Raw genomic sequence first — 22,661 nt, forward strand, 5'->3', positions numbered from 1 at the left:
ATCCGGCGATAACAAGTAGAAACATTTCCAACACCAATTATTTTACCATTGATAGTAGGAGGTTTAGCAACATGTGAAGCATCAACATTACTAGTGGTGGTAATAGTCCAAACTCTAGCTATATTATTCTCTTTAGCAAGTTTTTCTTCTCTTTCCCACCTAGCATGCAATTCAGCCATCATTCTAATATTGTCATTAATTCGAACTTGGATAGCATTTTCTGTAGCAAATGACTTAATATCTTTAACTTCATTAGGCATAACTTTCGGTTTTAAAAGATCAACATCAACAGCAAGACTATCAACCTTCGAAGCAAGAACATCAATTTTACCAAACTTTTCCTCGATAGATTTGTTAAAAACAATTTGTGTACTAATAAATTCTTTAAGCATGACTTCAAGATCAGAGGGTACACTCGTACTATTGTTGTAAGAATTACCATAAGAATTACCATAACCATTATTATTGTTAGAAGGATATGGCCTATAGTTGTTGTTACCAAAATTATTCCTATAAGCATTGTTGTTGAAATTATTATTTTTAATGAATTTCACATCAACATGTTCTTCTTGAGCAACCAATGAAGCTAAAGGAACATTATTAGGATCAACATGAGATTTATCATTAACAAGCATAGACATAATAACATCAATCTTATCACTCAAAGAAGAGGTTTCTTCAACAGAATTTACCTTCTTACCTTGAGGAGTCCATTCAGTGTGCCATTCAGAGTAGTTGATCATCATATCATCAAGAAGCTTTGTTGCAGCACCCAAAGTGATGGACATAAAAGTACCTCCAGCAGCTGAATCCAATAGGTTCCTTGAAGAAAAATTTAATCCTGCATAAAAGGTTTGGATGATCATCCAAGTAGTTAGTCCATGGGTAGGGCAATTCTTTACCAAAGATTTCATTCTCTCCCATGCTTGGGCAACATGTTCATTTTCCAATTGCTTAAAATTCATAATGCTACTTCTCAAAGATATAATTTTAGCAGGAGGATAATATTTTCCAATGAAAGCATCTTTACATTTAGTCCATGAACTAATACTATTTGTAGGCAAAGATAGCAACCAATCTTTAGCTCTTCCTCTCAAGGAGAAAGGAAACAATTTCAGTTTTATAATATCCCCATCTATATCCGTATACTTTTGCATTTCACAAAGTTCAACAAAATTATTAAGATGGGCAGCAGCATCATCAGTACTAACACCAGAAAATTGCTCTCTCATAACAAGATTTAGTAAAACAAGTTTAATTTCATAAAATTCTCCTGTAGAAGCAGGTGGAGCAATAGGAGTGCATATGAAATCATTATTATTTGTGCTAGTGAAGTCACACAACTTAGTGTTCTCAGGAGTATTCATTTTAGCAATAATAAAAATAAATAAAGCAAAACCGAATTAAATAAAGTAAAACAAGTAACTATTTTTTTTGTGTTTTTGATATAAAGAAAGCAAACAAGACAGAAAATAAAATAAAGCAAGACAATAAACAAAGTAAAGAGATTGGGTGTGAGAGACTCCCCTTGCAGCGTGTCTTGATCTCCCCGGCAATGGCGCCAGAAAAATAGCTGCTTGTGACGGTAAAGCACACGTCCGTTGGGAACCCCAAGAGGAAGGTATGATGAGTACAGCAGCGAGTTTTCCCTCAGTAAGAAACCAAGGTTATTGTTGGTGAAGGAGTGTAGTGCGGCGCAACACCAGGGATTCCGGTGCCAATGTGGAACCTGCACAACACAATCAAAATACTTTGCCCCAACTTAACAGTGAGGTTGTCAATCTCACTGGCTTGCTGAAAACAAAGGATTAAACGTATGGTGTAGAAAATGATGTTTGCTTGCTGAAAACAAAAGAGAACAATGATTGCAGTAGGTTGTATTTCAGATGTAAAAGAATGGACTGGGATCCACAGTTCACTAGTTGTGTCTCTCCAATAAGATAAATAACATGTTGGGTGAACAAATTACAGTTGGGCAATTGACAAATAGAGAGGGCATAACAATGCACATACATATCATGATGACTACTATGAGATTTACTTAGGGCCGGGCATTACGACAAAGAACATAGACCGCCATCCAGCATGCATCTATGCCTAAAAATTCTACCTTCGGGTTAGCATCCGCATCCCTTCTAGTATTAAGTTGCAAACAACAGACAATTGCATTAAGTACTGTGCGTAATGTAAAAAATACAAATATCCTTAGACAAAGCATTGATGTTTTATCCCTAGTGGCAACAGCACATCCACAACCTTAGAACTTTCTATCACTGTCCCAGATTCAATGGAGGCATGAACCCACTATCGAGCATAAATGCCCCCTCTTGGAGTTACAAGTATCAACTTGGCCAGAGCCTCTACTAGCAACGGAGAGCATGCAAGATCATAAATAACATATATGATAGATGAATAATCAACTTGACATAGTATTTCATATTCATCGGATCCCAACAAACACAACATGTAGCATTACAATAAGATGATCTTGATCATGATAGGCAGCTCACAAGATCTAAACATGATGGCATAATAGGAGAAGACAACCATCTAGCTACTGCTATGGACCCATAGTCCAAGGATGAACTACTCACGCATCAGTCCGGAGGCGGGCATGGTGATGTAGAGCCCTCCGGTGATGATTCCCCTCTCCGGCAGGGTGCCGGAGGAGATCTTCAGAACCCCCCGAGATGGGGTTGACGGCGGCGGCGTCTCTAGAACTTTTCTCGTATTTTGGCTCTCGGTACTAGGGTTTTCGGAGACGAAGGAATAAATAGGCGAAGGGGCAGCATCGGGGGAGCCAGGGTGCTCCCTCCCCACAGATCGGCGCGGGGGTCCCCACTGCCGCGTCACCATATTGGGTGGGCCCCCTGCTGACCTTCCTCGACTCTTCTTCGGACTTCTGGAACACTCCGTGGAAAATAGGGCCGTGGGCTTTTGTTTCGTCCAATTCCGAGAATATTTGTAAACTAACTTTTCTGAAATCAAAAACAGCAGAAAACGAGAACCGGCACTCGTGGCATCTTGTTAATAGGTTAGTCCCAGAAAATGCATAAAAACATTATAAAGTGTGAATAAAACATGTAGGTATTGTCATAAAACTAGCATGGAACATAAGAAATTATAGATACGTTGGAGACGTATCAAACTCTTTCTCCCGAACGGTGAGCGGGTTATTGTAGTCGACACATCTAGTGCGTGCCGCTGTTAGCAAGTGGGAGCAAGCCAAATGAAGCAAAGAGGGCCTCCTACATGTGCATTCACATGTCTTTAGGGACACACGGATAGCCCGGCCTCCGTGTTGGACACCACCTTGTGTGGTGCCTCCCGGCTCATTCACTTGGCAAACCCAGTGAACATTGTCATAACATGTAGCCGTTTGGGAGTCCGCCTTCCTCGCCTGAAATTCCACGAACTCTTCAACCTTCGTTGGGAACTCGCAGTTCCTAGCAATTTCCTTCTCCGTTTCATCGGTGTAGTTCTCGAAATAGACATTCAACTTCTCGAATGTGTATTGAATGATTGCCATCACGGGCAATGCACGAACACCCTTCAGCACATTGTTGAAGCACTCAGCCATGTTGCTTGTCATTTGGCCATATCTCCTCCCATCCTCATCATAATCTCTTGCCCACTTTGAGTTAAATATAAGGTGTCTATGAAGAAACTCTTGACCACCCACGTTGAGGTCTTTGTGCTTCAGCAAGCCGTTGTATAGGTTTGCGAAGCGGCGCTCAGAGTAAGCGACGCAACAATCTTGAAGAAGGTCAGACAACTCTTTGCTCTTGCATGCCCGGTAGAAGTTTGCACAAATATGCCTCATGCACCATCGGTGGTGCAAGGGAGCATGCCCGGGAATGTCAAGCTCCACCGCATTGAGAATTCCTTGATGACGATCCGAGATGACACACACTTCCTTTCAGGGTGGTATGACCCTCGTCCTCAATATATGGAAAAACCATTGTCAGTTATCATTGTTCTCAATCTCTACCAATGCAAAAGCCAGTGGTAGTAAACGGTTGCTCGCATCATTTGCTATTGCCACCAATAGTGTGCCCTTGTACTGCCCGGTCAAAAAGGTACCATCCACGGCTATGACCGGCCTACAATGTTCGAATGCCCTCGTGCATTGCTGGAATAACCAAAATGCACGGTGAAATACCCTCACACTTTTACCGTCATGCAATATCATTTTGGTTGCGGAAGGCTCCACCACATGCACCAAGCCCGGGTTAGTTGCGGCCATCGCTAACAACAACCTAGGGACTCGGTTGTATGCTTCCTCCCAATCACCGTACAACATCTTGAATGCGGCTTGTTTGGCCTTCCATGCCTTCCCGTACTTGACGTCGTAGGCAAACCGGATTTCACCGTATCTTGCACGGACCTAATGCTCATGGTAGGAAGTGATGATATCTCCGCCGAGAGCTTGTATGCAATGAACTCGGATGTGAGTTGACGGTGGTCCGGCTGCGCATCCTTGCCATCAAGCTTCGGCCCCCGGCACATGTGAGTGGCTACACAAGTTGTTATGTGCCAAGAGGGCCCTTTTTTGAAAGGTCTTGCACGGACAACCCATGGGCACCTTTTATCCACACATTTTAGCGTGTACCGCTTCTTCAAGTCCGAGTGAACAACGATGTAAGGGCGATGATGCTTAATGGAGAACTCCTTCAACCATATCTTCAATTCCAAGAAGGTATCAAACGTGAGCCCTTTAGAGATCATAGCCGTCCTACCATCCACATCTCTCTTGGAAATTAGCCTAGCTCCAAGAAGTAAACTTTTGCCACCATGAACCACGGCTCCATCCGCAAAACTAACATCACGGAACAATGGTACCCGAATATCCCGTCCGGTTACCTTCTTGAAGATCTCGGCTCTTTCGGCTTCCTTAGCCGTCAAGCCATCCTCGTCAACTTCCTCTTCGGGTCCATCATCATCCGAGTCTGACGCATAGCATCGAGAATAAGGAATGGAGTGGTCCATCTCCTCTTGCGTCCAATATTTATCCAAATCACTGACATTGTTGTCATTCATATCGAAACCATCATCACCATCGTCATGCTCGTCATACTCATTCTCCAACGGAGGTTGTTGGGCAATGGGAGATTGGACAATTGGGGATTGGGTGGCTTCTTCTTGGCTCATGGGTGGTGGACTCCTCTCTTGGACGAGGGAGGAGGGCCGGTTAAGGTCAGGCTCGATACGAGCATCAACCGTCTTGGTTGCAAACAACTCCAAAGCCTTGTCTTGTGACCCGGCCACCGTCTCCTTGTAAACGGACCAACGTTGCTCGGAGTTGATACGCATTGCCTTCCAACGGGGTGTGCATTTCAAACCCCACATTATATCTTCCCTCTAGCTCAACACCATCATTTGGCTCATTCCAATTCAACTCAACCCTCACTTGTGCTACCACCTCCGCAAAGATAGGGCTAAGGTCAAACACCAAGTCAACCTCTTCCGGGTCCGGCTCTATGTTTTCCTTCAAGAAAGCATCCTTGTCCACATGATGAATATGAACAATTATTTCCATCCCCCTAGCATAATGATAACAACACATACACACATGTGTTCATTAGTTACCATAATCATCGTAATCTACACATACAAACTAGCACACTACCATTTCTCCTACTTCAACAACCCTAACATCCAACCAAATCCACATCCACCCTCAAATCAACCAAATCCACATCTAGGGTTTCACATGTACATTCAACCAAATACACAAAATCAATGGATGAAAAGAAGGGGAACGGAGGAGATTACCTCAAGAAACGGGTTGGGAACGATCTCCATGGACAGATCTGGCGAAATTCAACGGATTTGAGTAGGGATTTGAGGGGGGAGAGAGAGAGAGCCGGCCGCCTTGGAGTTGAGGGAGGAAGAAACAGAGAATGGAATGGCTGGGACGGGCTGGGGTGGGCTCGCGCGTGCAATCATAAGTGGATGTGTGGCGCCCTTGCCACGAGCGCCACACTTTCAAAGTGTGGCCCCGATGTGGGCGGCGCCACACATCCTGTCACGTCAGTTTCGAGCACACCTCAGCATCGAGAGCGCCACGTCGGATGGGATTGTGGCGCCGGCCGCACGGGCGTCACTCGGTCATGTGTGGCGCTCATGGAAGAAGCGGCACACAAAAGGGTTAGATAAGTAAAATAGTTTGCCCGAGAGGTCAGTATATGCTATAGTTTCTGAAAAGGGTTATTTTTGTGTAAATCGCTCCCTTCTCCCGGTGGCTGACGTGCGACAGCGGTTTTGCATGCAAAAATCTGCACACGTCGAATCGTTTCTGCACCCTGAGCCATAGTTATTGTATACACTACACACTCCAGCGGATCTCCTGCAGATTCGGTCATGTCAGCTAGCCAACAAAGAATCGAAGCAAATGCAGACATTTGACGGTAGAGAAAGGGCATACCCGTATACGAATTCCAAATGCAAACGTATAGTGCGAGCTGATGTTTTGGATCATAGGTAGGTACATATGAATATATTATTTAAAAATAGTCTAAAATAAAATTTGAAAGTACCAAAAAATATGAATAATATATAGCATGAACATCCCTACTCTACTTTCTACTCCCTCCGTTTTAAAATAATTGACGCGGGGTCACGCCAGAAGTAAACAATGGCTAGGTACAGTGCGCGTCGATTAATTCGGACCAGAGGTAGTATGTAAGTAAATAGGATTTCGTGGGAAAATAACTCGTAGCAGATGGATTTAGCATCAATGTTTTTTTCGAAGAGGTAACTTAGTAATTAAGAAAATAAGAATTTTCTTGTTTAATTAAATCGTCTAAGAGGAATAGATAACACCATGAGAGAAGCGCCCCCTGCAGAAACTCCAAACAACACATACCTAAATACCAGAACAAGCAACAAACTAGAAAGACCCTACAATTATGGACTACCAATTTGAGTGTCTTTTGCCATTGCATTAGGAGTTCAGATTCAGAGTCTTTGTTTATTTAGCAATATATATAGCATCCAAAGCATTAGGGTTCAAATTTAAAATATTTGTATTCTTACAATGTATACAACACCTGAAGCATTATGAGTTCGTAATCAGAGTCCTTGCATTGAATTGCCATTGCATTGCAGGTGAGAAGGACTCTGAATCAGTAAATCATTTAATTATTTCATATTTTAAATTTTAAAACAATTAAATGATTTTATTTTTTGTCTTTTTATTTAATATGAAATAATTAATATCAGTAAATGCGAATTTGACAAATAATATGTCTAAATTGATCAGAAAAATGAGAGGAATACAAATATGACATCCATATCATATTTTGAACCTACAAAGTTAATTTACCCAAAAATCATGAGCATTAGATCAAGTACCTCTAGTTTAAATCTGATTGACTTTATCGAAAATGAGGTGGGAATCGACCTCGGCATGGCATAGTTTGCCGAAACGAGGTCATATTTGGCACGTGTGTGGGCCCTAGGATGAGAAGCAATACCCCGGGCGCGGATTTCTAATCCGACCCACGGGCGACCATCTTTTCATTTTTAGCATGCCCAAACGGTTTTTATTTCTGAAGCAGCTACATGGGGCGCATTTTAGTATGACGTGAAACCTCTGTGTGATGATAGTAGACCACCTACGCATCACCTATCACATGAGATATGCACGCGTTACTTTTTGGGAACCCATGCATCTTCCGGCGGTGTCCTGCCGAATCCGTTGGAAACTGACCGGATTTGAATTAGGGGTCAACTATCCGTCGCTCCAGAAATTCCGGAAAAAATGTTTTTAGTTCTACGACGTATCATTATATGTGCGAATTTTTGTCCGTTAGTTTGTTCGCGAATGGGTGCACCCGCACGCCTAGTACGGCGATACCACATGTCCCGGGGGCCCTGTTTTGGCTAGATGGCAATTTGAACGAAGTCAAAAATATCCCACGGAGTTGTGTGGCGTCATTTTATATGTCATAGTAACTATTTCGTTTTTCAAAACTGGGATATGGCAATTATTTTGAAAAACACTTCACGAAAAGGGCTATCACGTCCGGAGTTCTATGGATTTCAGGGGAAATGAGGTGAGAAACGGCCTCGGCATGGCATAGTTTGCCGAAACGAGATCATATTTGGTATGTGTGTGGCCCTAGGATGGTAAGCAATACCTCGGGCGGGAATTTCTAATCCGACCCACGAACGACCATTTTTCATTTTTGGCGTGTGTGAAAGCCATGAAATCTCGAACATTATAGCTCATTTCTAAGAAGATTTGTTTAGGTATTTGAAATATTCCATTTTTGATATTTTTCTATGATAGATCTTGTTTTTCTGCAAAATATGATACATTATACTTATTTTTCTCAATTAGAATGATTTAGTTATGCTTTTCTGAAGACTGTCGTGGAGAAATAGAAAAAAGCGGTCTGTAGTGAAAAAAAAAGGAAAGAAATGTTGTGCCGACGGCCAGACTAGTCATGTGCCGACGGCCAGAACTGTGCCGTCAATTTAACGCCGACGGTCATCCTTGTCGCCGCACTCCGGAGGCTCCTGTGCTGACAGCCCGACATTTGGCCGTCGGCACATCGCCTGGCCGTCGGCGTACGATAATTCTCCCGTAGTGCGTGCTTCTCAGTTCTAGGATGAAAGCAGCACCACTACATTACCCTCTCTCTTCAAACAGGCTTTACATTACTAATGACGCAGAATAATAATTCAAAACTGAGCATGCATAGATTAAGCAGATGTGCACTAAGCCGTGACTAACTCAATGATGTAAAAGGTGCATCATATGAATGGAAACTAATCATATGTAAGTTAAAAATCTTCTCTTGCCAGTATAGTATAATTTCCTATATTCTTGCAGAAACAAAGCAACTAAAAAAAAGGAGCTACTTTTGTGTACCGTAGCGGACAAAGGAGTGACATGGACCGTACCAATATTTTCACAGTGAAATCCAGAATATTCCAAAATATATTAGACCTGAAAAGGAATGAAAACAAGATCAAACAATACCATTACTTCTTTGTAAGCTCTATTTTGAGCATATACAGCATTTCGACAATAGAAGAGGAAAGGAAATAATGACTACTGGAGCTTTTTTAAAAAAAATTACGGGATAAGGCATGCTAAAAGATATGGCCTATAAAGACACTCAAAATCTAACCATTTGACTCTAAAAAGTACATGACCATGGTTTCTCAAACTACTCAAACTCTCTTTTGTTTTACTGTAAGTTTTATATATGTAATCAACATAGAATAAAATTTCGCTGTTGAAACAAGAACAAATTGCAAGAAACAGAACCATGGCTATAAACAATCTTTGAAACGGAAGGCTCGAAGTGAGCCCGGTTTTGAATTAACGAAGCCATCAACCGGCCAGGAGTTACAGCAAGATTACAACACACACGCGCCAAGCGCACAACCCAAACCGCAACAAAAGACAACACATACAAGCAAGCCGAAGCGCCATATGATCCAGGAAGAGGGAGCCTTGTCTTCTGTTGCACCGGAGCGATCGCGACCGTATCCACGCCAACAAACCTCCACCGCACCAAGACTGCAACTCAAGGGGGAACTCAGCGACGGGCCGGCCACCTGTCAGAGCTTGAGGAACCAAAGGAGGGAGGGTCTTGCGGCGACGCCTCCAAGAAGGTGAATGGCGCAAGAATGCGTCATCGTCGTCGGCAGATAAGGACCTGCAAAGTTTTCACCCAGACCCGAGAACCACCACCCATGGAGCTCAGGCTAGGTCCAGACCAAACACACAACGTCATCCCCCGGCGTTGGGATAGACACACCGGCAAGAGCTACGACCAGACACCGACCTAGCAAAGCCCCCCAAGGCGCTAGGAAGGAAATCAGCTACCGCAGCAAACCGTGTAAAAGCAGCCAGGCCGACGTTGTGAGAGGGCTGCGACACCATCGAGAGATCACACGGTGTTCCACAAGGCACTACCAGAGAAGCTTACACGAAGGAGGCCTCCAAGAGGAGCAGATTGGGGCGGAGGGATGGAATCCATCATTTCGAACAGGAGGGCCAACATCGGGACGCCTTCAACAAGGGCACGACACCCGCAGGTGACGCCGTCGCCGGCACAGGCCAGAGCCATGCGCGACTTTCGTCGAGGTCCAAACCAGTATAGAAAATCCGGACGCCGACGCGAGGACGTAGTGCGGACAAGGCGGAGATCACTACCGCACCTCCAAGCTATGACGCAAATTGAACTAGCCCCGGCCTAGACTCAACCGCGAGGAGGAACACGATGGCCGGCGTAGACCGGCCAAGCCCAGAATCCACGACGCTAGGTCGGAGGCACCACGGCGGCCACACCATCCCCAACGTGTGAGCACCTGCACAAACACGCCTAAGCTAGATGGAGGGAAAAATACCGCAGCCGCCGGAGAAGCTGCAGTACAGAGCCGGCCCAGGGACCGTGTCCCAGATAGCTGGCGAGGACATCGCCCCAACGATTCCGAAACGCCGCCCGCAGCGACGGAGGACTGCCGGAGTCTGCGGAAGAAACAGACCCGAATGCAACCGGCGGACAGCGGCGGAGGTGGCGCGTCGGGCACGCAGCTGCGCACCCCAGGCCACCCTCAGATCCAGAGGATCCGGCCAGGCCCTGCCGGGCCCAGATCTGAGCCCACAAGCCCAGATCGGGCCGAGCCGCCTGCCAGGCCCAGATCTGGGCCCACAAACCCCGGATCTGGCCGAAACCCTAGGGCTCCAAGCCCGTGGCCGCCGGTGGCCGGAGCAAGCAACATCGCCGCCGACATCCGAGCCGCCGCCGGGCAGAGCCCAACCAGCGCCGGCCGGGAACCGACGCCGCAGCGCCCCCCCACCGTGAGGCCGCGACCTGCCCCGACGGGCCCGCCTGACGAGCGGGAGGAGGACGGCCAGAGGCGCGACGAGGGGCGCAGAGGCGCCGCCGCGACCGCACGCTCCGCCGCCCGCGACCTCGACCGGAGCCGGCGCCGCCGCGCTTCAACGCTGCAAGGAAGGAGCCGCCCCGTTGGGCCTCCAAGCACGCGGAGAAGAGGAACTCCGCCGCCGCCGGTTCACGCCGGCACCGCGCAGGCTTTGCCCGGCGGCTCGCGCCGGCGGCGGCGGCAGGGGAGGCGGCGGAAGTTGGCTGGGGAGGGGGGCGCCCCGGTCGCCTCGGGGTGGCGACGGGAGCGGGGGGGATCTGCCCCCTTCACTTTGCTCTGATCATGGCTATAAACAATCGGCAAGTGTAGTGTGTCATAAAGGAAGTTAGAAACAATGATCTGTCTACAGCAGGCAGCCAAAATAGACACTCATACACACGAACCCTACATTGAAGTAATTGTACCTCAGATTAGCTGCATAAAAATTCCCACTCCATTATGTCAGTGGTCACCTCATTATATACTTGCAAGAAGTTGGAGAGGAATACAAAAAAAATGTGTATCGTTTTGCTTCTCAATCCTGGGAGAGTTTTCCCAAAAATTATAGCTTCGGTAAACAATACATAGATACGATATTCAGCTCAACTGCGAACATAACAAATTCCACGGTCTACACACCTCAAGAGAAGAGTGCCGACTATGGTAACTTATTTGTTTCCACTTTGAACTCTCTATTTTATGCCCTTGCCTTCAAAAATGGCACCATGTTATCCATCTTCCTGAATATACATCCTTCCAACATACTGCAAATTTTAAGAACTTGAAAAATATCCGTGGATGTAGAGAATCAAAATTCACTAAATAAAAACTTGGACCATGATTCAAGATGATCGTTCAAGAAAAGTATCAACAAGCAAATAGGTAGCATGAAGAATGTCCCTAAATAATTCCAACCAAATACTGTAACCCTCCCACATTTTAAGCACTTGCTAATCAATAAAAGCCTTAATCATGCATTAATCTTTGAATCCGCTGTCCTGTGCATAACATAGATTTCCAAGAAAGCTAGACGGAATTCATGATAAAATTATTCATGCATCAGTGTCTGAATAAGCTTTCAAGTTGTGCTCAATCAAGGCAACGGAACAAAATTATTCATGCATCAGTGTGTGAATAGTAAGCAATAGGACTTACTGGGATGCTCCTTGGGCCTTCCAACTAAACCATACTATAATGTGACCGATAATATCAGTATCAGGTCATACATCAGTACTTTGCCACAATTTGTGTGAGCATATTTTATTTTATTATGAAAAGATAAAAGTAGCAGGTATATGTTGAAAGCTTAATTTCCTAACCTTCCGTATAGATGTTGGTAGCATAAGGAGCATTGACGGCACAAATCCAAGAGCTAATGGCATCATACACAATTGGAGAATGGTAAGCTCACATGTGAGCACTACGAAAATTCAGTTTCTCAAACCTCAAGTAAACTATATTTTTGTTACTGATGTGCAAAGAGTTCTTACCTTCATATCAAACTCTGATCTTCTACAAATTACCCAAGTTGCTCAAACAGGCACTCAATCAAGCATACATCAATGGAGTTCTAGAAGTTCTGCAAGTGTCAAACTGTCAATCTTGACAAATTCGGGTCACATAATGTTTGGGCTGCAGATTAGATGACACTCATAATGATAGTTTAATTAGAAGACTGAAATATTCAGATGATTGTATAGATAAAATTGTAACTAATACGATCGTCTCGCCATTGAATTCTTGCTTACCAGTAAGCTGTACATATTTGAAGATTTAATATGTTAACTTCAATCCCCTGATGTTGCTGATGTGTGCATGCCATGAGATTCACAAACACATGGAGCTTGATCCACACAAACAGCTGGAAGTATGGTTCACAAAAGTGCCTGGAGGAAGGGTAATTAGTGCAGGTATCCAAAAAGGGACTGTAGTAAGGCGTTGCGAAGGAGCTCAAGCGCCGATGGCAAGAGGTCGTCGTGGTTGCCGAGCGTCATGGCGAGGCGAAGATCTGTGCCCGCAGGCATCTACAAGGGAATAAGTAATGTAACAAATAATTGGCAACAGATTATATGTATGCTGGGACATTGAAATAACACCGCTGACTTCCGTATCTGTTTGGTGAAACCTGAAGCAGCATGACAATCACAAGGAGCAAAAGATCAAATAGAACGTGAAAGTTCCGAATATGATACAAACTGAATGTTGATGAGTTCCAAATAAAATGAGGACGTAGACTAAGCTGCTGGCCTCCTGGGAAGGAAGCAGTGCAGTTGGTAATTGAAGTGGGCAGACAAGCCGACAGGACATCATAGTGATCATCAATTCAAAAGAAGAAACTTAAAAATGGTTCTTAAATCGACAGGAGCAATAAGAGCATTCAGACATGAGTGGACAGAATGAGAGCTTCATCTCGTTCCAGGAGAAGACGGATCAGACGGCAAGGCAAACGCAGCGTTGTTGTCGTCTTGGAGGCTCGCGATCGATTCCATGTCGACAAAATTTGCTAGCTCCTGCATACATGTGAATGACTCAGTTGGATGATATACTCTTCCAAAAAAATGGTTGGATGTTACAAATATTAAGGACAGTTCATTCAACTACAGCAAAATCGCACATATACGTGCTACTAGCGGATTCCTTGCTAATCTCGTGCACATTATATGGCTGTAATGTTGTGGCTAAATTCACGTTGCAGTTTTGGCATTTAAATATACGCTAACCCAGGCCTAAGGCTATATAGGCTGGGGACTTATCGAACTAGGTAACAAAAATAAAACAGCTAAGGCCCCAAGTCTGTTCAACTTTCAGTTTGTGAATATGTTCTGCCGTGTTCTGTTGTGCCCACCAGAAACCATCGGATTTTGGGCGGGAGGCTCAACAGCTCCGTGGAATTTTATTACGTTCCCACAATGCAGGACAGGATATGTGGGAGCGGAAAAAACGGATCGATTAAACACAAAACGAACAAGTGCTGATGCAGGGAATATTAACCAAGTGCTGATGCAGGTAATATTTGCCTAAAACACGGCGAAGCAAGCGGAAGCTAGGGGCCTAGGGATTAAAACTGAGGTAGCCCGTGGGCAAGCAGCGAACCTCAGCGCATGGAGCCTTGGCATCTTCCTTGGCCTGAAGCTGAGAAGAAGAAGAAAAGAGGAATGAGCATTGGGCAGTTAGGAGAACACGGAAATGGGAATAAGTGCATGCTGCATGTAGCAGTATGTACCTTTTCCGATGTGGCAACGTTATAGTTTCCTGATTGAAAGGTCGAGACTGTTGGGATGGTCTCTTGCTGCGGCTCTCACCGCAACCTCTGCTTCATCCACCACCGAATCGCTAGATCCCTTAGGCCAAATGCTGAACTGGACGGTCTCGAGAGAAGGGAGGTGCCCCATGCCTAGATCGAAGTCGCCACGGGCGATAGACATAGCTGGCGAGCCGAACCAAACATTTTTAAGCCTTGGTGCAGCTCCTCGTGGGAATGTAGATGGTATCACAGGAACACTTAAGAACCATAACCTTGTCGCACATGGGAAGGCACCAACAGTAGTGTCCAACATCTCTAGTGCATCATCCTTTGATTTTATGGTCTTCATGAAATTAATCCTCTGAAAATCCACAACACGAAGAGTGGGCAACATCCCGAGGAGCCTAATGTCCTCTGGCCGCACGTTATACACCTTTATGCTCAGAAAGGACAGGAGAGGAAATAATGATAGGCTAATCCATGATGGCAGTGATTTGAACTCTCCATTCAAATTTAATGAGCGGAGCTGTGGAGGAGGCACCCAGCCTTCCTGCATGAAATCGAACCTTATATGAGTGCCATTAATATATAGACTTTCCAATTTATGCAGATTACTTAGGGACTTCATAAAATCTTTTTGCATGCTTTCATCCAAACAAATCAAAATTAACTTGAGCACCCTCAACTTGTTCAGATGGCACAACTCTTTCACCATGTCTAGGTTAAAACAGTCTGGCATGTGGCCAACCCGCAGTGCCTCTAGCACTTCAAGCGATGTCAAACAATCCATCCCAGACGGCAGCTGTATATATTCATTGATACGTAGGCACGTCAAATTTCTTAACAAAACTATGCTTGATGGCAATTTGACTATGGTTGAATCTTTCAAGTCCAATGTTTGCAGAAAATGCAGGTTTCCTATATCCACCGGAAGCTCTTGAACTTTTGTATGCTTTAACCTTATGTACCTCAAGTGCAACATATTGTCCACGTACCCAATATCTGAAATACTGGAGTCTTCTAAAGCCAATACACGCAGAACTTTACAACCCTTAACAAGTGGCATTTGGCCAGTGCCATTTCCGAAAACAGCAACAGATCTCACTTGTGCCATGTTGGTGGTAGCCAAGTCTACGTTTCTAGTATTTTGGATGGATAATCTGTGAACCTTGTTTTGTGCACTAGGTACCTTGCTCCCAGTACTATCCAATATGGTGACAAAGTTTTCTTTACTCGACAAGGAACGTATGAGATCAAGAACCATGTCATGTACACGACAAGCTTTCTCCCCATATTCTTCTACACCGATAACCACTAGCTGGATCATGTTTCTATTTACAAGCTCATTGAAATAACAGACCCCGAGCTCAAATAAACTAGATTTTTGTTTCTCATGGTAAACAAAGCCTTCTGCTATCCACCTCAATATAAGATCATCTCTCATAATCCTGTAGTCTTCTGGATACATACTTAGATATAGCAAACAAGGCTTCAGATGGAAAGGTAGATCATAATAGCTTAACAATAATATCTTCTTCATCTGCTCCAAACTGCGATGTTCTGTAAGTCCACGACCAATGGAATTGAGCAAATCAAACCATTGATCCTTTGTTTTTGTCATATAATTGCTAGCCAGAAGACTTGCTATAGTGATAATGGCTAGCGGTATCCCACCACATTTCTTCAAGATATCTTCACATACATTCACCAATTCAGGGGGACACACTTTTTCTTGAGAAAATACTCTTTTATAGAAGAGTCTTCTTGAGACATCATTAGAAAGAGGCTTCATTCTGTAAATATCATCACTAGAAGAACAACATGCTTCAGACACAGTTAGAATACGGGTTGTCGTGATTAGTCGACTCCCGATACTGTCCTTGAAAAAGGCACACTTGATTAATTCCCACACATTGGTATCCCATATGTCATCAACTACAATGAGGTACCTACATAAATGTTTCTGGAAGTTAGTTGACAAAATCAATCAACCAAGATATATGTTACAATAAGACCATTACTAAAAAATAAAATTTATAGGAGAAAATGGGCTTGAGAAAACTCAAGTAGTTCATACCAATGCTAACTATACATATAGTGAATCAACAATATGCTATCAGAATGCATATATAGTAAGATATGACTTTCATGATTTTACTAGACAAATAACCATCCATCTCCAACAGAAAAAAAACATACCTCTTGTTGTTAAGGAATTCAATCAGTTCGTCAATGAGATGCTTCTCTTCCCTTTCTACATTATAAATGTTTTCATATTTGTTCTTGTCAAGTTCAAAGAGAATATCCTTCAAGAGTTTCTTCGTGTCAGGACTCTGAGAAACCGAAATGAAAGCACCGCAATCAAATTGCACTTTAATCTTGTCATACACTGCTTTTGCAAGAGTTGTCTTGCCTAACCCGCCGAATCCAACAATGGAGACCGTCTTTAGCGGATGCTTCACCCAATCATCACCTTCGGTCAACATGTTGATCAACTCGTCTCGTGTTTCTTCAATGCCAACGAGCTCTTTCACATCTCTGTACATGGCCATCAAGCGAGGGTCTACGCTAGCACCAGCGTTGGTATTCCCCATCTCTTGCTCGTACCTTTGACGCAACTCCGCCAACTGCTTTGCTTGGCCAACCGCTTCTTCTAGGGCATCGGAGAGATGATGGAGATCCCTCCCTTTCTTGAACAATTTGATGGTCTTCTTGAGTAACTTCTTGACTTTGTTCTTCGGGTTGGCAGGCTCGGCAGCGCCCTCCACACGAACCATGAAAGCATCAACAATGTCCTCCATCTGGTAGGATAAATCCCTGACATTTCCAGCCCAGATCTTGACCCCCTCGTCGAGCTGATCTGGCGGCACTTTTGCCACCTTGCGAAGGGCGGCGTGCATCAGCGTCAGCTCTCTCACGAGAGACTCGATGCCTTTCCTCACGCGCTTCTCCAATGTGAACTCACCGACGAGCAGATCGCCGAGCTTCGAGAGGGCAGGGCGGAGGGCCACCATGGCGATCTCCATGGCTCGACTACTCTCTACACGCGGTTGTCAATCGTAGTGTTTTTGGGTGGAAGAGAGCTGGTATGGCGACGCGATTAGGAGGAAGGAACTCCGGGGAATATGTTTCTTTGACGTCCTACAAGAGAAGGTGGAAACCAATCGATTATGTGCTCTGAGTGGCTGCCTCGTGCCCTCGTGCCTCGTGGGCCTTTGGCAGTCAGTTCACTTTACATGTGATGCGGCGAGGATAATAAGATGCCATCTTGTGAAAGCAGGAAAAAGTGGGAGAGAGATTCCTCCAGGATGTCTACGCGTTCACGTTGAGGGCACGGACGCTGATGTGCCAAAGAAGAATGTCAGAGATTCCACCTGCTCCCGCTAATTAATACTAACCAATTGCATGTTCCAGCCCTAGCAGTTCCTCGGGAGTGGCCGGCACATGCAAAATTAGTGGTCCCACAGAACCTTGTGCGATGATGCGATCGAGGCCTTTGAGCGTGTACACTAGTCACGATGAACTGGGCTAAGTTTAAAATAATGTTCATGATGAATCTGGAGCTCGTTTGGTTTCTGGCATGCTTTTTTTTTTTATATACTAGTAAACACGTCCGTGCGTTGCATTGGGATAGAGAAAACCCCAACTTTTAAAATTATCCACACAAATCAAATTTTGCCCCAAAATTTGGCAATCGGTGTAACATAGCCCCAATGTAACCAAATTTAGCATAAAAGGATGTATAAAGCTGATTTTGTTTAAGCAACTTAATTAAAAACAAAGCTAGCTATTGCCGAGATTGTTGCAAGCTATGTCGGGTAGTACTCTTAGTTGATAGTAGGATTAGGACTCATGCCCAGACGATTTTGTAGCAAATGGGTGCACTTTTTCAGCTCCGCGTCCGGTCTTATTTAGATGGACGCCAACTTTGTCGGATGTTTATCTTTGTTGGGCAAAAGAAAGAACAAAGTAACAATCCTTCTTTTAATATTGAAAATTTAGTCCAAGTAACTTCGAGCCTTAGCAAAATAAAAATAAAGTTAAGCCCAACTAAAAAAGTATAGTTAGCAAAATGGTCTTCAAACTTTTAGAAAACGCTCGATTATTTTAACATGAAATTCTATTTGCAGTACAATGATCTAGTATCTTGAGTTACGTTGCATACATGTTGCCATGCAAGCATCTCGCATCAGAGCGACTTGCATGTCTTGGCATGGTAACATGTAGTGTGTGCAGATAAGGTGACATCACTTTTTATTGCAAAAAAAAGACATCACTTTAACAGTTAAGAAGGAAAAAATTTGAGGAAGCGCAAGACGTCATCCATGAGAAGGTAAAGAGGGGCAACTTCAGTCGAAGGGCCAATGGTGCTCCCATGGACGCCACTGCTGCTGCAAAGGTTGAAACCAAGTACCAACCTGTTCAGCTTGTTGTGATCCCAACCCGATCTGATGTCATCTGCAGCTCGGGAGTGCAACCGAGACAACCACTCTTGCAGCACCACGACCAGGCGGGCCAGCGTGTGTCTTCCTCCGGCGCCATGGAGGTCGTGTGCGCCGGCAACATCTGTTGGGCAGACCAACAAACACAAAAGAACACAGATAAATCCATCGTATTCGATAGCTGCTGAAATAATCAAAGCCGTTTTTATTTCTTATTACCTCACATTACACGGCATAAGCAATCTCTTCTCCTTATGTTCATCTGCGCAAAAAAAATTCCCACGATTAGGCAAGGATCGGTTTGGAGGCAATAGTTAATCCGGGTCCCGATATGCTAGTTCCATGCCTCTGTCCTAGCTTCTCTAGATCCATTACCATACCATACCATCTCAATCACTTCAGATCTCTGTAATCTCTCTTTCTATCTACGGTTTTGCTAAGTCTCAGACGACTGAGATATCCTTATGTCTCAGTCGACATTAAGGACCGTTGGATCAATCTTTGAGATTCGTGCACACTTCGCAAAGGGGCAGAAAAATTATTACGCAGAAGGAGCTACGCGCAGAGTCGAACTCGCGACCTGTCGAAAAGCGGTGCGACGGCCCAACCACTAGAACAACATCTTCACGTTAGGTTCAACGTCTACGGTAGCTTGTTATACTTTTATCTCTATTTCCATTTAGTACAAAGAACAAATGAGAGGGCATTTGTGCTGAATTTATTTTCTTCTGCCTTCTTTCTCATTATCTGTATATTTTTTGTTTCATTTATGTGGTTGCACCTTTAAAGAAATGTGCAACTACCTCATTGTTTGTATTTTTTTCATTTTTTGCCATCTAAATAGATTGCACTTTTTGTCGACAAAAGTACAACTATTTTTTTCTGATTTATTATATTGTCAAGCCATGTTTTATTCAAAACGGTTGATCAACATCCACTTTTATCCGATGGATAAGATATGTCTAACTAGCAAACAAATTAGACACTAGTTGCACTTTTCTCAAGAAATACGCAACTAGCAAGCTATATTCAATATGAATTGCACTTTTTTAAAAGAAATATGAAACCGTATACGGTTTCAATATGAGTTGCACTTTTTCTCGAGAAATATGCAACTAGTAACTAGTTATTGATACGAGTTACGCTTTACTAAATAACTGTGTAACTAGAAGTTTTTTTATATGAGATGCACTTTTCTCCATGTAACTTTTCAATACGAGTTGCACTTTGTCTCAAGAAATATGCAACTAGCAACCTATATTTGATGTGAGTTGCACTTTTCATAAGAAATGTGCAACTCCATCTGTTTTTTTCCATTTTGAGTTGCACTTTTTCTCAAGAAATGTGCAACTAGCATCCTATATTTGATGTGAGTTGCATTTTTCATAAGAAATGTGCAACTCCATATGATTTTTCATTTTGAGTTGCACTTTTCCTCAAGAAATGTGCAACTAGCAACCGACTATTGATACGAGTTACACTTTTCTAAAGAAATGTGCAACTAGCATATTTTTTTGGTTTTTATATTTTTTCCTATATATTTGGGTTGGTTTTGTCTATGTCTTAGCCGAGCAAGATTTTCTTAAGTTTTAGTCATAAAAAAGTGTAACTCGATCCAGTTGCACTTTTCGGCCAGAAAAGTGTAGCAACTGAAACATTTTTTTGTGGATCACTGCGATTTAAGAAATTCTCAGTCGACTAAGACGTAGCAAATCCGTATTTTTTTTTGCTTGTTCTTCCATTTCAAATCACTAACACTTTTCAACTAAATTTTAGAAAATAACTAAAGCATGTTTAATTTTAGTTTCAAGTACCAGTACGCTAAGTGAAATCCAAACTATTGGTAGTTAGCTTCGTCCAAATTAAAACTCTGTACGTCATGATGTTCAACAGGTACAGTCGTATATGTAGGTTGCTAGCTAGCAAAACATGGATACACACGCTAATGTGCATGTGCGTCATCCGCGTAAGTGGCCTGACACTTCTTGCTGCACGTTCATACGCGCTGAGATATTGCATGTTCTTAGCATCGACTGAGACGTAACAATTTCTCAGTCAACTGCGTCCTAGTCAAACCCTTCTATCTAACACTGAAAACATAGCTGCGGCAGCAACTCAAATCCGTCTCTCAGATGAGGAATCCTCCCATAGCACCAGATTATCATCAATTCAGCAGAAACATATGCACACAACTTGAAACATAGCCAAAAATCAGAGGTGAAAAAAATCCAAGAAAAGAAACTTTTATTGTACATAGAGGATGACATGCAGGTCCCATGAGCCAGCAGGTTCCTCAACGTTTCAAACGTGGCATGAGATCGAAAGAAAAAAAAGGCAAGTGACCAAATATCAGGTGCCCAAAAAAACTCCAAAAAAAGAAAGTTGATTGTACATAGAAGATGACATGTGGGTCCCATTTTGCAGCAGCTTATTCAACGTTTCCAAGGAGGAAGGGGATCAAAAGAAAAAGGAAATAGCCAAAAATCAGAGGGTGAAAAAAATCAAGAAAATAAACTTTTATAGTACATAGAGGATGACATGCGGATCCCATGAGCCAGCAAGGTCCTCAACGTTTCAAACGTGGCATGAGATCGAAATAAAAAGGCAAGTGACCAAATATCAGGAACCAAAAATAATTCAAGAAAAAAGAAACTTGATTGTACATAGAGAATGATATGCGGGTCCCATTTAGCAGCAGCGGTGTCACTGTTTGAGAGTCGGCACGGGATCGAAAGAAAAAAGCAAGTGACTAAATATCAGGTGAAAAAAAATCCAAGAAAAGAAAGTTTTATAGTACATAGAGGATGACATGCGGGTCCCATTTAGCAGTAGCGGTATCACCGTTTGAGAGGCGGCACGGGATCGAAAGAAAAAGGCAAGTGACCAATTATGATGTGCCAAAAAAACCCGAAGAAAAGAAACTTGATTGCACATAGAGGATGACATGCAGGTCTCATTTAGCAGCAGCGGTATCACCGTTTGAGAGGCGGCACGGGATCGAAAGAAAAAAACATGTGACTAATTATGAGGTGCCAAAAAAAACTCCAAGAAAACAAACTTGATTGCACATAGAAGATGATATGCGGGTCCCATTTAGCAGCAGTGGTATCACCGTTTGAGAGGTGGCACGGGAACGAAAGAAAAAGGCAAGTGACCAAATATGAGGTGGCAAAAAAACTCCAAGAAAAGAAAGTTGATTGCACATAGAGGATGACATGCGGGCCCATTTAGCAGCAGCGGTCTCAACGTTTTCAAGACGGCACGGGATCAAAAGAAAAATGAAGTAGCCAGAAATCAGGGGGTCAAAAAATCCAAGAAAAGAAAGAATTTTCGTTTATAGAGGATGACATGCGGGACCCATGATCCTGCATCGTAAACAGCTCGATAGCGCGATCGAGAAAAAAAACAATGCTAGAGAGGCTACCATCTGGGTCCTACATCCCTGGGCGGTGCGGATTTGCGTTGACTCAGCCGGCGAACCCGAGAATTTGTGATGCACCACGTCCCGGGCCACCATACACGACGTTTTGGACGTTTTCATCGGGCTAGGTGGCTTGAAAAACGAGAAAAAAAAGTTTTGGCATGCACAACGGAGAGACCAAAAATCGTCGGCCATGGTGCAGCAGCAACCACAGCGCGACTTCACCTTCGTCAGCCATGGCCACTTTTCTTGTAGTGAGGGCAGGCCGGGATGGGTTGTTGGGGACATGCGACACCATCAGGGTTCTAGAGGCAGGTCACGCGGTGGAGCCCGACGTGAACAGAGGCAGCGCGCGATGGCGACATGAAGATTCAGGTATGGAGCCGAAATATATTTCATTGCCCCTAAGAATACAAAGGTAATAAGGAAAGAAAATACCCGATAACTGTATCTTTCCTAATTTGTATCACGTCTTGGAAAATCGGGATTGATTGAATACGTGATCCATAATACCATGACTTTGTTTGCGGGAGATTCCATAAATGATATTGTGGGCTAAGGCGACTTGCCTTTAATTAGATCGGATGGTTGAGATGGTAAGTTCAGTTTAGTTGGTTTAGATTATCCGAATCTCCTTCACCAAACACGTTCACCTACGACCAAC

General features: G+C 43.7%; 2 protein-coding genes across 2 annotated transcripts in view; both read right to left on the bottom strand.

The window, feature by feature from the left end:
* Window positions 1-22,661, bottom strand: part of LOC124659014 (S-formylglutathione hydrolase) — an 85,441-nt gene that overhangs the window by 50,704 nt on the left and 12,076 nt on the right. The window lies entirely within an intron of this gene.
* Window positions 13,829-17,183, bottom strand: LOC124659013 (disease resistance protein RGA5-like). The gene is made up of 3 exons (XM_047196982.1): window positions 16,334-17,183; window positions 14,114-16,083; window positions 13,829-14,022 (listed from the first exon to the last, which is right to left on the bottom strand). Exons 1-2 carry the CDS (start codon window positions 17,158-17,160, stop codon window positions 14,133-14,135), a joined length of 2,778 nt encoding a protein of 925 aa, XP_047052938.1. The 5' UTR covers window positions 17,161-17,183; the 3' UTR covers window positions 13,829-14,022; window positions 14,114-14,132.

This window comes from Lolium rigidum, chromosome 6 (assembly GCF_022539505.1).
Source record: "Lolium rigidum isolate FL_2022 chromosome 6, APGP_CSIRO_Lrig_0.1, whole genome shotgun sequence".
Classification (NCBI taxonomy): Eukaryota; Viridiplantae; Streptophyta; class Magnoliopsida; order Poales; family Poaceae; genus Lolium; species Lolium rigidum.

What these genes read in the sequence shown, in the direction of transcription:
- LOC124659013 (XM_047196982.1), bottom strand. Translation starts at nt 17,160, where the DNA reads ATGGAGATCGCCATGGTGGCCCTCCGCCCTGCCCTCTCGAAGCTCGGC. An exon ending in GAATTCCTTAACAACAAGAG is followed by an intron (nt 16,084 to 16,333) that starts GTATGTTTTTTT and finishes ACATTTATGTAG; the next exon opens with GTACCTCATTGTAGTTGATG.